This window comes from Saccopteryx leptura, chromosome 3 (genome assembly GCF_036850995.1).
Source record: "Saccopteryx leptura isolate mSacLep1 chromosome 3, mSacLep1_pri_phased_curated, whole genome shotgun sequence".
NCBI lineage: Eukaryota > Metazoa > Chordata > Mammalia > Chiroptera > Emballonuridae > Saccopteryx > Saccopteryx leptura.
The window spans coordinates 195,495,968-195,509,843 of record NC_089505.1 but is presented as its reverse complement, the minus strand read 5'-3'; the positions used below and the strand labels follow the sequence as shown (position 1 = coordinate 195,509,843).

Here is a 13,876-nt window from a genome sequence, read left to right as displayed (position 1 = left end):
ATTGCCTAGATCAGTGATTTTCAATCTTTTTTATCTCATGGCACACAGAAATTAATGACTAAAGTTCTGCGGCAAAAGATTTTATTTTTTGCCAGTCTGACAAAGAAAGGGAGGTATAATTTTGATTCGGTCACACTGGATGGTTATTGTTGTGTTGACAGTTGTCATTTTTTAATTTGCCAATCTAAGGGAAAAGAGGTCAGGGCCCCTGACTAAATAGGTGTTGTATGTTTAAAATTTCTCATGATGCCCAAGTGTGCCTCTTGCTGCACAGCGATTGAAAATTGCTGGCTTGGGCTGATCTCACATCTCCTCCAGCTCTCTGACAAACATGAATTAGACATTTTATGCTGGCCACACAGCTGTTGACTTTTCAGAGGCAAATCAAAGGCTGTTTGTTAAGCCATTTGAATTACATTGAGTCATACTTTGCAACATTTTACATTTCAACTGTATTGTCTCTTCTTGTTTTACTTTTTGGTTAAGTAGTGGTAATAATGCTTGTCTGACACATAGTTCTGAGTCTTTAAAGCAAAAACCCTTGTGCCGGGGCTTAAAAAACAAACCTAGAAGTGATCTGCAGAATGAGGCCCCCAAAGCTTGGCATTTCTACATAAACACATCTTCCTCAGCAGCCCCACAGACACACAGATCCACATTTAGGACTACAAAGTTATTATAGTGAATGTTGATGAACTTGAGAATATCAGAGCAGATAGGTCTTTGTAAATATTTAAGTTACTACTGATTGTAATTAAGCCCTTCTTAACAATAAATTCACTTGTTTTCCCACTGCCTAAAGTCTGTCATGTTGGTAAGTCGCAGTGATTTCCAATAACCTTGCTTTCAGTTTTCTTTCTTGTAAGGGAATATTTTTTCATAAACATATTTTTCTATAAACCTTCATACCAAAAATGAAAATTAGTCTGGTGGTGGCTGATCTGAAGATCACTACAGGCATGAACATTTCCTGGTCCAAGAGATTCTAAACTTTTGACTTAGAAGTTATATAACAATTCTCGCCATATGGCATGTTGCTCAAATCTGCTGAAGCCATGTGTTTTCAGTCATAGTTAATGCCCTGCAGTTCAGGAGAAAAGTTGTACTTCTGCTAGCGTTGCTTTCTACTGCGAGGGGACAGCTGAGTGCCTTCCCGCCTGGGCAGCTGCTGTAGGGGAAGCAGCTGTGTTTGAGTCTGTACCCATGAAGGCAGATTTTATGTGCTTGGAGGTACAAATGATTGCATTGTCCCATTGTTTAATTGTTTGTCGAAGTGTACATTCTAAAAGCTGACAATAGCCAAAAACAGAACTGATGTTTTTAGCAGAGTTTCAAAACAGTTGTTTTAGCATACTGTATTGATTATTTTACTATTCGGCTATATGTGAAGCACTTGGCAAATGCTAGGCACAGAGTAAACACTTAGGTTAGCTGTTAGGTATATAAAAATCATGGTTATGAGAAGCTGTGGTAGTTGACTATTTGAAAAGTGTGTTAGAGATTCATTATAATTGGTGCATGCCATATTAAGAGGCATTCATGAAACAATCTGACTGCAAAATTCTACTTTTATATAGTTCATTTATAAGTTGTCTTAGCCATGCCTAGTTTGACAATTTTTTAACTGGCATCTTTATCAAATTGTTCCTAAGCATTCAATTTAGTTTTCTTAGAATTAGCAACTCTCTTTCTGCATTTGTTAATTAAATTGTAGAATGACAGAGAAGTACAGCCGACATAAACAAGTTTAGGACCAAATACAACTGACCCTTTGTAAGAGAATAACTCAGCTGGTGGAGTCCAGAAAGCAATCTTGCTGCTGGGTGATCTCCCATGCAGTGGGCATGTGCCAGTGTGTCTTACAGATAGAAGGGAGGAGGTTGGTTAATTCAGAGAACTGAATAAGTGAAGTTTAGTTAAGAAAAATGGCTCTGAAACAAATGAGCTAAGTTAATATTAACTTTTTTATTTTTTAAGTGAGGGGCAGGAGGCAGAGACATACTCCTGCATGCACCCTAACCGGAATCCACCCAGCAAGCCCCTACCTGTCTGGGTTGCTGCTCCATTGCCCAGCAACCCAGGCTATTTTATTCTAGCACCTGAGGCGAGGCTATGGAGCCATCCTCAGTGCCTGGGGCCCACTTTGCTCAAACTATCGAGCCATGGCTGCAGGGGGGCAAGAGAGTGAGAGAGATGGGGAGGGGGAGGAGAAACAGTTGGTAGCTTCTCCTGAGTGCCCTGATCGGGAATCAAACCCAGGACTTCCACACTCCGGGCTGATGCTCTACCACCACTGAGCCAGCCACCAAGGCCCTCATTAAATTTTTTAAAAAAGAGCATGTGTGTATGCTTCTGTTTTTTAAGCTCACCTGTCACATAAGAAATATCCAAATGTGTAGGGAATTTTTATGAGTTTATTTGAGCCAAATTGACTACCATTACCAAGAAGCAAACTCTCAAAAGTTTGAGGAAATGCTCCAGACAATGGCAGTTTTGCAGCTGATTTTATACATTAGAATAGAAGGAGGAGATGAAAGGTAGGTACGGTGGTAGGTTAGGGAGGTGGGAGAAAGCAAAAGCAGGGACACCTCTGGGACTGGATAAAAAGTAAAACTAGGAGACACAAAGTTTTTTCACATTGGTGGGTACAGGATAACTAAAAATTAACACTGACAGTCCGTGGAGATGGTGGGGAAGGAACAAGGTAGCAATGGGGGGTTCTGTGGTTCTCCTGCTCTGGTGCCTGGTTGTACCCTGAGAGGTCCAGAGAAGGGGGTTACACTCACATTTTAAAGATATGTTATCTTAGATGCAAAAAGACAATAGGCAGGCTCACTTATGGTAAAAACTGACCTTTGTCATCGAAGTTACAGGGCTAGGATGTGACTACCCATGACATGCTTTTAGTGAGGAATTTCTATGCTCAGACCATCCTATATGGAAACTTTCGTAGGGGCCACATACAGGCTTCCCTCAAACTTGTCAGGTTGAGTATGTGGCACCTTTTTAATCCACACACCCAACCCCACCTTCTACATTTCCTTTCTTTGTCTGCGTATATTCCTTAGGACGTTTATCGGCACCCAAGACATCCTTTCACTTCAGTCTATTCAGAGAGACAGAGAACAGCAGGCAATAGAGTTCTGAGTACTAGGTTCCCAGCACTGTGCTCATTCCTTTACCTGCAGCAGATTATTTTATTGTCAAAACACCCAAATTGGGTAGAAACTTGACTGTTCTCATTTTATAGGTGAGGAAGCTGAGGCTCTGGGCCCTGCTACTGGTGAGCGAGCTGAAAGCAGTGGCAAATGTAGACTTTGGTCAATGACAGCAATGTGTGAGACTGTGGATTCTGCTGCAGCCCCAGGTTCTCATCTCTTCTGTCTCATCCCGAGAGGCTGTGTTCAGGAAGTCAGATTGGTGTGCTCCGACTTGACACCTAGCCAGAAATAATACTAATGGCATTCTCCCACCTGTCAGAAGTTTTCTAACAGCCCTGAGTGCCTGTGTTTGATTTGGACTTTGTCTTCACCTCCCTTCAAGTGCTGTAAATATTGTGTACCCCCATAGTCCAGAGGAGTACACTGCTTCTATATCAGAGACAGTGTAGAACACAGTTGAACAGGTAGAAATGAAGAACGTTTGCCGCTTCCACAGTTGTTTTATGTGAAAATATCCTCCTGAATCACTCCAAAATCTTTTGATTAGACAGTCCTCATAGGTAAGGTGGTTTGTTTTTTTCTTTCATCCTGGGCACCACAGCCTGACCCCCTTCTCAGTGAGTCAGCCACTCTATCCGATAACAGAAAAGGAGCTGAGTTCACTGCCTGCTCATGACTGTCACCGGGGTGGAAACATCTGTCTGCTGAGTCACCCACGCCATGCTGCAAGTGAGACTCCCAGGGACTGCAATGTTGATCGCTCTTGGATGCCACCATGGAACTTTTACCCACATGGCCCAGTTTCTCAAGATCCTTTTACCAGGTCCCTTAATGGCAAACTGCTATAGTGGATTAAAACTTAAGCCTGATGTCACCATGTTATGCCTTAGTTCCTTCATCTGAACTCTTGTTAGTTTTTGATCATTTAACTTAAAATAGGTTTAAAGTCACTGCATGTGACAATTTCTGAGAGTTGCTCTCTTTGAGAGAGGGATTTATTGAAGCCTTATCCAAGTGAGGCACACTCCTCATCCCCTCAGGTGTGGAGAACCTGTCCGCTCTTGCATTGTCCAGGTGCTCTGATTTGGAGCTGGGCCACCTGCCGAGTTCAAACTCATCAAAATCGCTATGGCTGTCAGCCTCTTTAGAAATGAGAAAAACGCCCTCACAAATGAGCAGGCCTAAGAATTCCAAATCACAAATATTTGAGGTTAACCATTTTTTTCCCACATTAACTCCAATGAGAATTGGACAGTGTTTAAACAAATAAAATTATTGATCACATTAAAATCTTGAGTGCTCTTTCATGTAGCTACTTTAGGCAAATGAGTCATATTCTGTGTATATTGTGTCCAGCCTTGTATTGCCATACCTAGTGTTTTATTATTCAGCTGTGGTCTGCATGACGCTGCCTTGCCCAATGCAAATTGCCCCCCATTTAGTTCTCCCATCTCTGAGAACATGGCCCTCTGTGATTTTTCCCCTGTGCCGCTTCAGTCAGTTGTTAGACATGTGAATGGTAGGGGCATGTCCCCTTTTATCTCGAACTTCTCTTCTCTGTGCTTCGCTGCCAGGGCCCTGCTATAGAGAGGATTCCCTCGGTTACTAAGCACCCAAGCACATGCTTAATAGCTTTGAGTCCATCGCTGCTGTTCCCAGTAGGGACAGATTATGCACAAGTGTGGGGATTCAGGGTGTCAGCTTTTCAAAGATCTGTATCGTATATATGTGACTCAGGGCTGGGTGGATCGGTCTATAACTTTGCTTGTAGAAAGTCCACACAGAAGCCCTCTCTACGGTTCTGACATTGTGTTATGAGTTGCTTTGGGCGTGCCTGTGTTTTAACACTTGTTCACATGGCTATAGGTGGTCTAATCATAAACCCCACAGAGGAAATTGGCATCTTGATCATGGTTACTAAGAAGTAGGTCAAGTTTTCCATTTGGAGTCCCTGCATAGGCATGTGGAGCTGACATCTGCAGTGTGGCTACCTCCTCTGGCAGCAATCCTGCTGAAAAGCCACAGGCTCTTGGGTTTCACAGTGTTGTGGCTTTACTTGGCTTGTCTGGGATAGAAACAAATACTCCTAGATCTTCCTGGCTTTCCACAGGACTTCTGAACTGTACCTTATGGATGGGTTTGCATTTCCCTAGACAAACTGCACTCCATTCTGTTTCAGCGTAAACTGGGGTCAGAAAACATTTAGGGTGAGGATGATGCATCTTTTCTGGATTCGTTGATTCGCACCATCCAACATAAATAGATACTTGTTTTGTTTTGTTTTGCTTAGCTTAGCTTCATAAAGCAGTTAGGAGGTTGTTTTTCCTATGATGTAAAAGAGAACCGCTGTTTTTAAAAAATAGAAGTGAACAGAGAAAAAAACTACCTTTAGTCTTTTGGATAAACCAGACTCTCCTGAGTAGGCCCTGTCATGGTTTTTGTTGTGTAGTATTTTCTATCACTGAGTGAAGTGTAGCTGGTATTTTGTAGAAGCTGGTCATGTTAAAAACAGAGCCTGCATAGAGTCTGTGGTACATTTTCAGGCTTTGGTTAACAGCGTGGTCGATTTAACATTTGTCTCTTATTGCACCAATGGTTAAGTCCCCAAACCAAAAATATCAATCAAGTATAACCCCAGCCCAGGAGTCATACAGGTAAAAAGGCACCAGAATAGAAAATTAAGGAAACTTTGTAAGAGTATGTTTCTAGTCACCATTTTATTGATATTATTTTATGTTGTTTTTCCCCATGTACCTTTCTGAGATATCTTAATGTTGTAAAAGAATGGTTAATATTTTTCCTGTACTGGACAACGTGGGTTGGCATATCCTGGCCCAAATAATGGTACTGTTCTTTCTTTCTCTTCTTATCATGACATAAACACACACACCCTTAACCCCTTAACACACACATAACCCTCACATATATATATACCCAAAACACACACACCCATAAACACATCACACCCCATACACACTAATTTGCATGTACACTCAACCCTCTCTTTCTCAGTAGGATTTTAAAAGTGGGGCCTGTCAGGGATCTAGAGAAATAGTAATAAGTGATAATAAATGATTCCTTTAAACTTTTTTTTCTAAGAACAGGTGTCTCTTATCTTTGAAAGTGGATTACCTCATGGAGTTATTTCAAAAATGGAGGGACTTTTTAAATGAAAATGAGATGATCATCTCCTTCTGTACACCAAAATTAATTATAGTAGATTAAAGATTTAAGGGGTGTTATTAATAATAGATATTACTGAAATATATTCCAGACTTATAATGGCCAATCACTACAGTAAGAGTTTTACCTATATTGCCCTATTAAATCATACAGTAACCCAGTAGGTAGCAGCTATTATTCCTGTCTTACCAATGAAGAAACCAAAAACTTGCCTGAAGATCCATAGCTGATAAGGAATAAAGTTTGAAAATAAAATTATAAAAAACAAAAACAACAAAACTGGAAGAAAAGATGGGTGAATATTTATGTAATTTGGGATAATAATAACCCAAAAGGATTTGGAAGCATAACATGTACCATAGGTGAAAATTATAAAGGAAAAGATGAAAGATTTGAATATGAAAGACCAAAAGCTTTTCAACAACAAAGAGCAACATAAGGCCTAAAGGTGAATTACAGATGAGGAAAATATTTACAACATATGATAGACCAAATGTTAATATCCTTAATATCTGATGAGCATTTTAAAATTAATAAGTAAAAAGTGAGTGATGAAACAGTTTATTTATAAAAATAAACATAGGATGCCTGACCAGGCGGTGGCGCAGTGGATAGAGCATCGGACTGGGATGCCAAGGACCCAGGTTTGAGACCCCCGAGGTCGCCAGCTTGAGCGCGGGCTCATCTGGTTTGAGCAAAAAGCTCACCAATTTGGACCCAAGGTCGCTGACTCGAGCAAGGGGTTACTCGGTCTGCTGAAGGCCCACGGTAAAGGCACATATGAGAAAGCAATCAATGAACAACTAAGGTGTCGCAACGTGCAATGAAAAACTAATGATTGATGCTTCTCATCTCTCCATTTCTGTCTGTCCTTGTCTGTCCCTCTCTCTGACTCTGTAAAATAAATAAATAAAAAATAGGCTCTGGCCAGTTGGCTCAGTGGTAAAGCGTTGGCCTGGCATGCAGGAGTCCCGGGTTCAATTTCCGGCCAGGGCACACAGGAGAAGCGCCCATCTGCTTCTCCACCCCTCCCCATCTCCTTTCTCTCTGTCTCTCTCTTCCCCTCCTGCAGCCAAGGCTCCATTGGAGCAGCGATTGCCCGGGCGCTGAGGATGGCTCTGTGGCCTCTGCCTCAGGTGCTAGAATGGCTCTGATTGCGGCAGAGCGACGCCCCAAGATGGGCAGAGCATCGCCCCCTGAAGGGCATGCGGGTGGATTCTGGTCGGGTGCATGCGGGAGTCTGTCTGACTGCCTCCCCATTTCCAACTTCAGAGAAATACAAAAAAATCAATAAATAAATATAGGACCCAAATAGTCAATATTTTAAAGAATAAATTCAAATGAGTAATAAACTACAAAAAGTACAATTTTAATCAAACAATACAAGTTTTTTTTTGTACTGACTTGTCAAAACAAGGAAGAATGATAATAGCTAGTGTTGTTGAAGTTGTATAAAAAAGGACTCATGCATTACTAAGAGGACTTAGTAATTTGATTTTTTTAAAGTTTTGCCTAGTAAAGTCAATAGAAAAGTGCGCAGAGGTAAATATGTAAGAGTGTTGCAGAAAAAAAAAGGAAATAATCTAAATACCCATAATAGAGAACTGATTGTCTCAGCTAAGAGTACCGTGGAGAGCTAAGCAGCTATAAAACAGTGTTAGTGTTGATGTATCTGTGCAGAGGTGGGAAAGGATTCATTTTCTCTTTGTCTTAAAAGAAAATAAATTTCCCTTGAGACATGAAGCTATATAAAATGTATTCCAGTCTCTCTGGAATCTAGTCTTGCTTAGATTTGTAAAAATACATGAACTTTACAATAGTTCTTTGTATATCCTTTATAAAATGTGCTTTAAGATTGCTATTTAAGGATGGAAAAGAGAAAAATGCTTTCCAGAAACACAGAATAATTGCTTTCTACTTTTTTATACTCCAGTTTGGGTTTTCCCAAATTTTCCTTCCCTGGCCTAACATTTATTAACTATGATAAATATGAATTATATTGTCAAATGTAACTGTAATATCTAACTCAAAGAACTTTTTGAAAAGCATATGTGTATATATGTATATATATTTAGTGGGAATCAGAGAGACTGATTAATTTTTTTCAGTCACATTTTGTTTCAAGGTTCAGGTGGTTACTGTGGGTGTCAATAGTGTAATCTGTGATTTTTATCAAAATTATCCCGTACATAACATGTTGGCATGTTTATTCACATCTTAGTGTCTGTTAACGAAAGCTTTTGTAGTCTTTAGGGGCTCATAAGAATTTCAAAAACAGCTGAACTTTGACCAAAGTGTAACCACTAATACAATTAAATATTTCTATGTTCCAACACACAATATTTTTATGCCTCAGTTATCACTAATGAGAAAAGGGGCCCCAATTAAAACACTTTAGTCTTTCCCACAATGTCAACATAGGAATCATTCAGTAAAAGGGCCTGCTGTGTGCCAGGCATTCGACTAAGATACAACAACTCCTGTTTTCAAAGGAGCTTGCAATGCAATGGTAGAGAAAAAATATAGTGTGGTGTGATGAGTACTGAGAGGTGGTAGAAAATACCATGGGGGCCTGACCAGGCGGTGGTGCAGTGGATAGAGCGTCGGACTGGGATGCGGAGGACCCAGGTTCGAAACCCCGAGGTCGCTAGCTTGAGTGCGGGCTCATCTAGTTTGAGCAAAGCTCATCAGCTTGGACCCAAGGTTGCTGGCTCAGCAAGGGGTTACTCGGTCTACTGAAGGCCTGCGGTCAAGGCACATATGAGAAAGCAATCAATGAACAACTAAGGTGTCGCACTGCGCAACAAAAAACTAATGATTGATGCTTCTCCTCTCTCCGTTCCTGTCTGACTCTCTCTCTCTGACTCTGAAATAAATAAATAAATAAATAAATAAATAGAAAGAAAGGGAGGGAGGGAGGGAGAGAGAGAGAAAGAAAGAAAATACCATGGGGACCAGAGGAGGGAGCAGCCAGAGAGAGAGAGAGAGAGAAAGAGAGAGAGAGAGAGAGAGAGAGAGGAAAGGGAAGGAAAGGGGAGGGGAGGGGAGAGGAGGGGAGGGGAGGGGAGGGAGGGAGGGAGGAAAGGAAGGGAGGAAGGAAGGGAGGAAGGAAGGGAGGGAGGGAGGGAGGGAGGGAGGGAGGGAGGGAGGAATACCATGAGGACCAGAGGAGGGAGCAGCCAATTCCCAGTGTTATGCAGTGTAAGTCACTGCTTATGGGTGGACATCAGCCTTAATTTTCAGAAGCCAGTACATAGAGGCCCTGCCACATACCAGTCTCCTTATTGATCACAATCCATACCTGCTATACTTGGGTGTTATGTTACAAAGATTCAATGATAGAACATATGTAAAGTGTGTTACAAATGAGACAATTGATAAAAACTAGTTCCCTAATTTCTTCTTAGTAACATAAATAATATTATACAAATTAAATACTTCATTCATATGCTATTTAGTATTTATAATAATTTGGATATAGGCTGAACTAAAGTTTTTTCTTATATTTTTATAACTTTGATCATTTGGTTTTTCTTGCAATTTTAGTAAACAAATCCTGAGTTGGTTTTTAATTTTCACTTGACATATGCCACACCTATTTCAGGTAGTTCTATAGCATTCTTTCTTTCTTCCTTTTTTTTTTTAAACTAATGATATTTAGTTTAAAAGGCCATTCTTACCAAGGAAAAAAGGAACATTGCGCTTTGCCCTTGAAAGAACATCAAGAAAGTAATTCCTCCTAATTCTAGCCTCTCAGCATCAGAAACCAGAAGTGTTACATTTCGCTCCCTGGTATATCAATTCTAGATTTGTTAATGACTTTAGGCCCTGTGCAGCCCTGGCATAAGCTCTTTGACCACAGTTCTTCTCTGCAGTTGAGTCCTTTTAACTCAAGCACTTGCTTTTTTTCAAGTTACTAAATATGAATTGAAATTGTGAATTATGGTCAAGATGTTTGATCTAGCCAAGTTTTAAAGCATCTTGTCCCCACCCCTTTCCTGGGGGTTGGTTAACCAGTGTGGATGATCAAACAGGATTGCTCCATTCATCTGCCTGTGCCAAGAAAGCGGTGCTTTTAGAATGCCTTCAAATGGCTCTTGGGTCTGGCTGAGGACCATAATCAGTTATCAAAAGCCTGAGCACAGACTGTTTAATTCTCGATCTTCTACACTACAGGGCTCAGCTTCAGATTTATGGCTGGCCTCTTGACATGGATCTTGGGAATACCTATAGAATAAGGAAGGTCCTTTGATAAAATGTGTGAGAAAAATATTGATGTGTATGAAAGATCAGCAACAGGGTCAAATATTTTCTTTGTCAGCACAAGAGTGTAACATAAAAGCAGTTTTGAAAAGTGTGTTTAGTCAATAATAATTTTAACAATACCTATTCTCAGAGTGTACAGTTTACAGTTGTATGTGAAATACAGTTTATTCTTGTATTAGTATTTATTATTGTTGTTATTTTCCATATTGAACAACTGTAAACCTACTTCCCACACATGCATCTTTAGGTATTTTTCCGAACAAACCTGTGTGTTTAGGAAATCCTCTACAATTGTACTTTTTAAAAAAAATCCACACTTCCTGCCAACATGCTTTGAATACGTCTTAAGGATCTGGCTTTGGGCTAGATGTTAGAAGTCAGAAATAGAGAAATAAGGTATATAAATTTGATACATTTTCTTCTAATCCATATTTTTATGTTAGCATCCATAGATCTCTCTCTCTCTCTCTCCCTCTCTCTCTCTCTGTCTCCCTCCCTCACAAATATACCCACACAGTTTGACATAAGTTTTTACATTGTATCTACAGTCTAAACATGGCGTTTCTTTTACTGAACAATGTTTTTGAACTCTAGCATTGTTTACACACAGGGTTTTTTTATATGACTTGTAATATTCCATCATATAAAATTAGTCACATTTTATTTATCCACTCCCTTTCAAATGGGCATTTACTTGATTCCAATGTACAGTATTATAAATAATGCTGCCATGCGCACCCTTTTCCAAGGATCCCTGTGTCTCCAGGGTGGGGCCTCCCAGAAGGTCAGAGAGTATGGGCAGCTTCCCTTCAATAGGTGCTGTGAGGTTTTCCTTCAGAACAGCTGCATTCATTTATTCTTCCGGAAGCCTATGAAAATACCTGTTTCCTCCATCCAGCTATATTTCATGTTGTTATTTTTTTTGTCAGTCTAATGGTTGAAAATATTGTATCTTGTTCCATGTTTACACATTTTTAAGAGCCCCATTCTGCAACCATGATAGATATGCCATAGTATAACAAGGGGCTGCTAAAGTCAGATCCAACTTTGCATAAAAGAACTTATACCCAAAAGCTTTTATTATATTTCATTATTTCCAAATGTAAAAGGAATTGTCATATAGGATCAAAAGGTTAAATGGACTCATTCGTTCAATAAATATTTATTAAGCACTTCGTACTAGACACCAGGATTATAAAGATAAACAGATTATAGTCTCTGACATCAATCGGGGTTCTTATCTCATTGGAGGAAAGAGGGACTTAAGCCAGCAGATTCTGCGAATTCTGTAGCAGTGAGTGTTCTGAAGACAATAAGAGCACGCAGAAGGAGAAAATTATTTTTATTATACTAAATGACAGAGCTCCCTAAGAGCTGCAGTAAGCTGTAGACAGGCTCATTGTGGAGAACTTGTCCCTGACCCTCTGTGAGAGAGGAAGTGAGAGGGTCTGCTGACCAACACATCACTGCACAGCACTTAGCACCGTGCTCGGAGCAGGGGTGCGTGTGTAAACCAAAGTGTGAAGGACGTGGTTCCTCCTCATCGAAAGCTCAGAATCCAGATGAGGAAATAATACAATTCATGTTTAACAACATTTTCATACTAACTCATGAGAAGAAACTAAACCAAATTTAAGTGCTGTTTCCATATGGCCTACTAACAATGGAAAGGAAACTTTAATCCCTAGATAAATGTCTCAGAAGAAAGCAGTGGGTAGCATCATAAATCGATCCAGGTACTGAGCTATAAATTAAATGTAAATAAGACTACATGCATTAAGCTCTACACATAGTAGAAACAGTATACTTTTAACACTTTTTTGGAGTTAGGGAATGTTGCTAACTGAGACAGTTATTAATACAAATATGTCAAGAAACATCTTTTTTTCTATTTTTTTTATATTTTATTATTTATTTATTTTAGGTCAAGAGATGGTTTTCAAGTGCCTTGGGGAAGGAATTCTTGACAAAGCCTTTCAGGGGTATAATGCTTGCATTTTTGCATATGGACAGACAGGTAAGTCACTGCTTTTATTTACAGTCAATGATATTAAATGTGTATTTCTTAAAACATAAAAATAGAAAACACGTTGGAAAGCAACAGAAAAATGCTTCTGCCTTTGTGGATTTAACTGAATTAGATGATCAAAAGTAACCCGCTTGCCTGACCAGGCGGTAGCGCAGTGGATAGAGTGTCGTACTGGGATGCGGAGGACCCAGGTTGGAGACCCTGAGGTCTCCAACTTGAGCGCGGGCTCATCTGGTTTGAGCAAAGCTCACCAGCTTGGACCCAAGGTTGCTGGTTTGAGCAAGGGGTCACTCAGTCTGCTGAAGGCCTGCGGTCAAAGCACATATGAGAAAGCAATCAATGAACAACTAAGGTATTGCAACAAAAAACTAATGATTGATGCTTCTCATCTCTCTCCATTCCTGTCTGTCTGTCCCTGTCTATCCCTCTCTCTGACTCTCTCTCTGTCTCTGTAAAAAAAAAAAAAAAAAAAAAAAAAAAGAAGTAACCCACTTTTTGACAATTCAGCAGTTTTGGTAATTCATTTCGGTGTTAATGAGCAAAGCTAGTTTCAAACTATTAAACGTTATTTTCCTAAATTAGTTTTATCTTGTATTTTAACTAGAAAAATAATTGCCAGTTTCTCAGTGTAAATGTTATAGTAAAAACTATTTTTAAAAAACTCTTAGTATCATTCTGTACAGAGGACTTTCCCGAGGTTACAAAACTGACAGCAGATTAGGAAACTTGAGCTTGTGGCACAGCTGACTGAAAAAGCAACATATCCCAGTGTCTCTGCTGTTAACTCTGAGCAACCATCATTTCAGCCATATATAAAGTTGAAATAAATCAATACTGCCTATGGTCACATTGCAGGACAACCAGGAGACTCAGATGAGAGACTATGTATCAAAGCACTTTCACAAACAAAATATTTTTATGTAAATACTGTTAATGCTACTTGATAATGTCTAGTTGATATTTACTATACATACTCTTCTTAGTGGTTATATCTATAGGCATTCACCTGTAAATGAGGTGCCTTCTGGATCTCACAATGAGAGTGAAATGAGAGGCCGTGAGTATAATATTAGAAAGAATAGGCAGTCACCTTGCTCTTTGAAGGCCAGGTTTGGGGGCCGCACTTTCCACTTCCACTGTGTGACCTCGGCTGATACAAGGAGAAAACTTGTATGGTGGAAGCATTACATTTTTACTTCCTCCTCTACCCTCCTTTCTTTCTGCTTGCTCTTCTCCA

At 39.9% G+C, this 13,876-nt stretch overlaps 1 protein-coding gene across 1 annotated transcript in view; it reads left to right on the top strand.

Moving 5' to 3' along the window:
• KIF13A (kinesin family member 13A) overlaps window positions 1-13,876 on the top strand; it is a 274,258-nt gene that overhangs the window by 181,639 nt on the left and 78,743 nt on the right. The window contains 1 exon segment of the mRNA XM_066377121.1: window positions 12,535-12,627. Within this exon segment, the coding sequence (XP_066233218.1) occupies window positions 12,535-12,627 (93 nt within the window).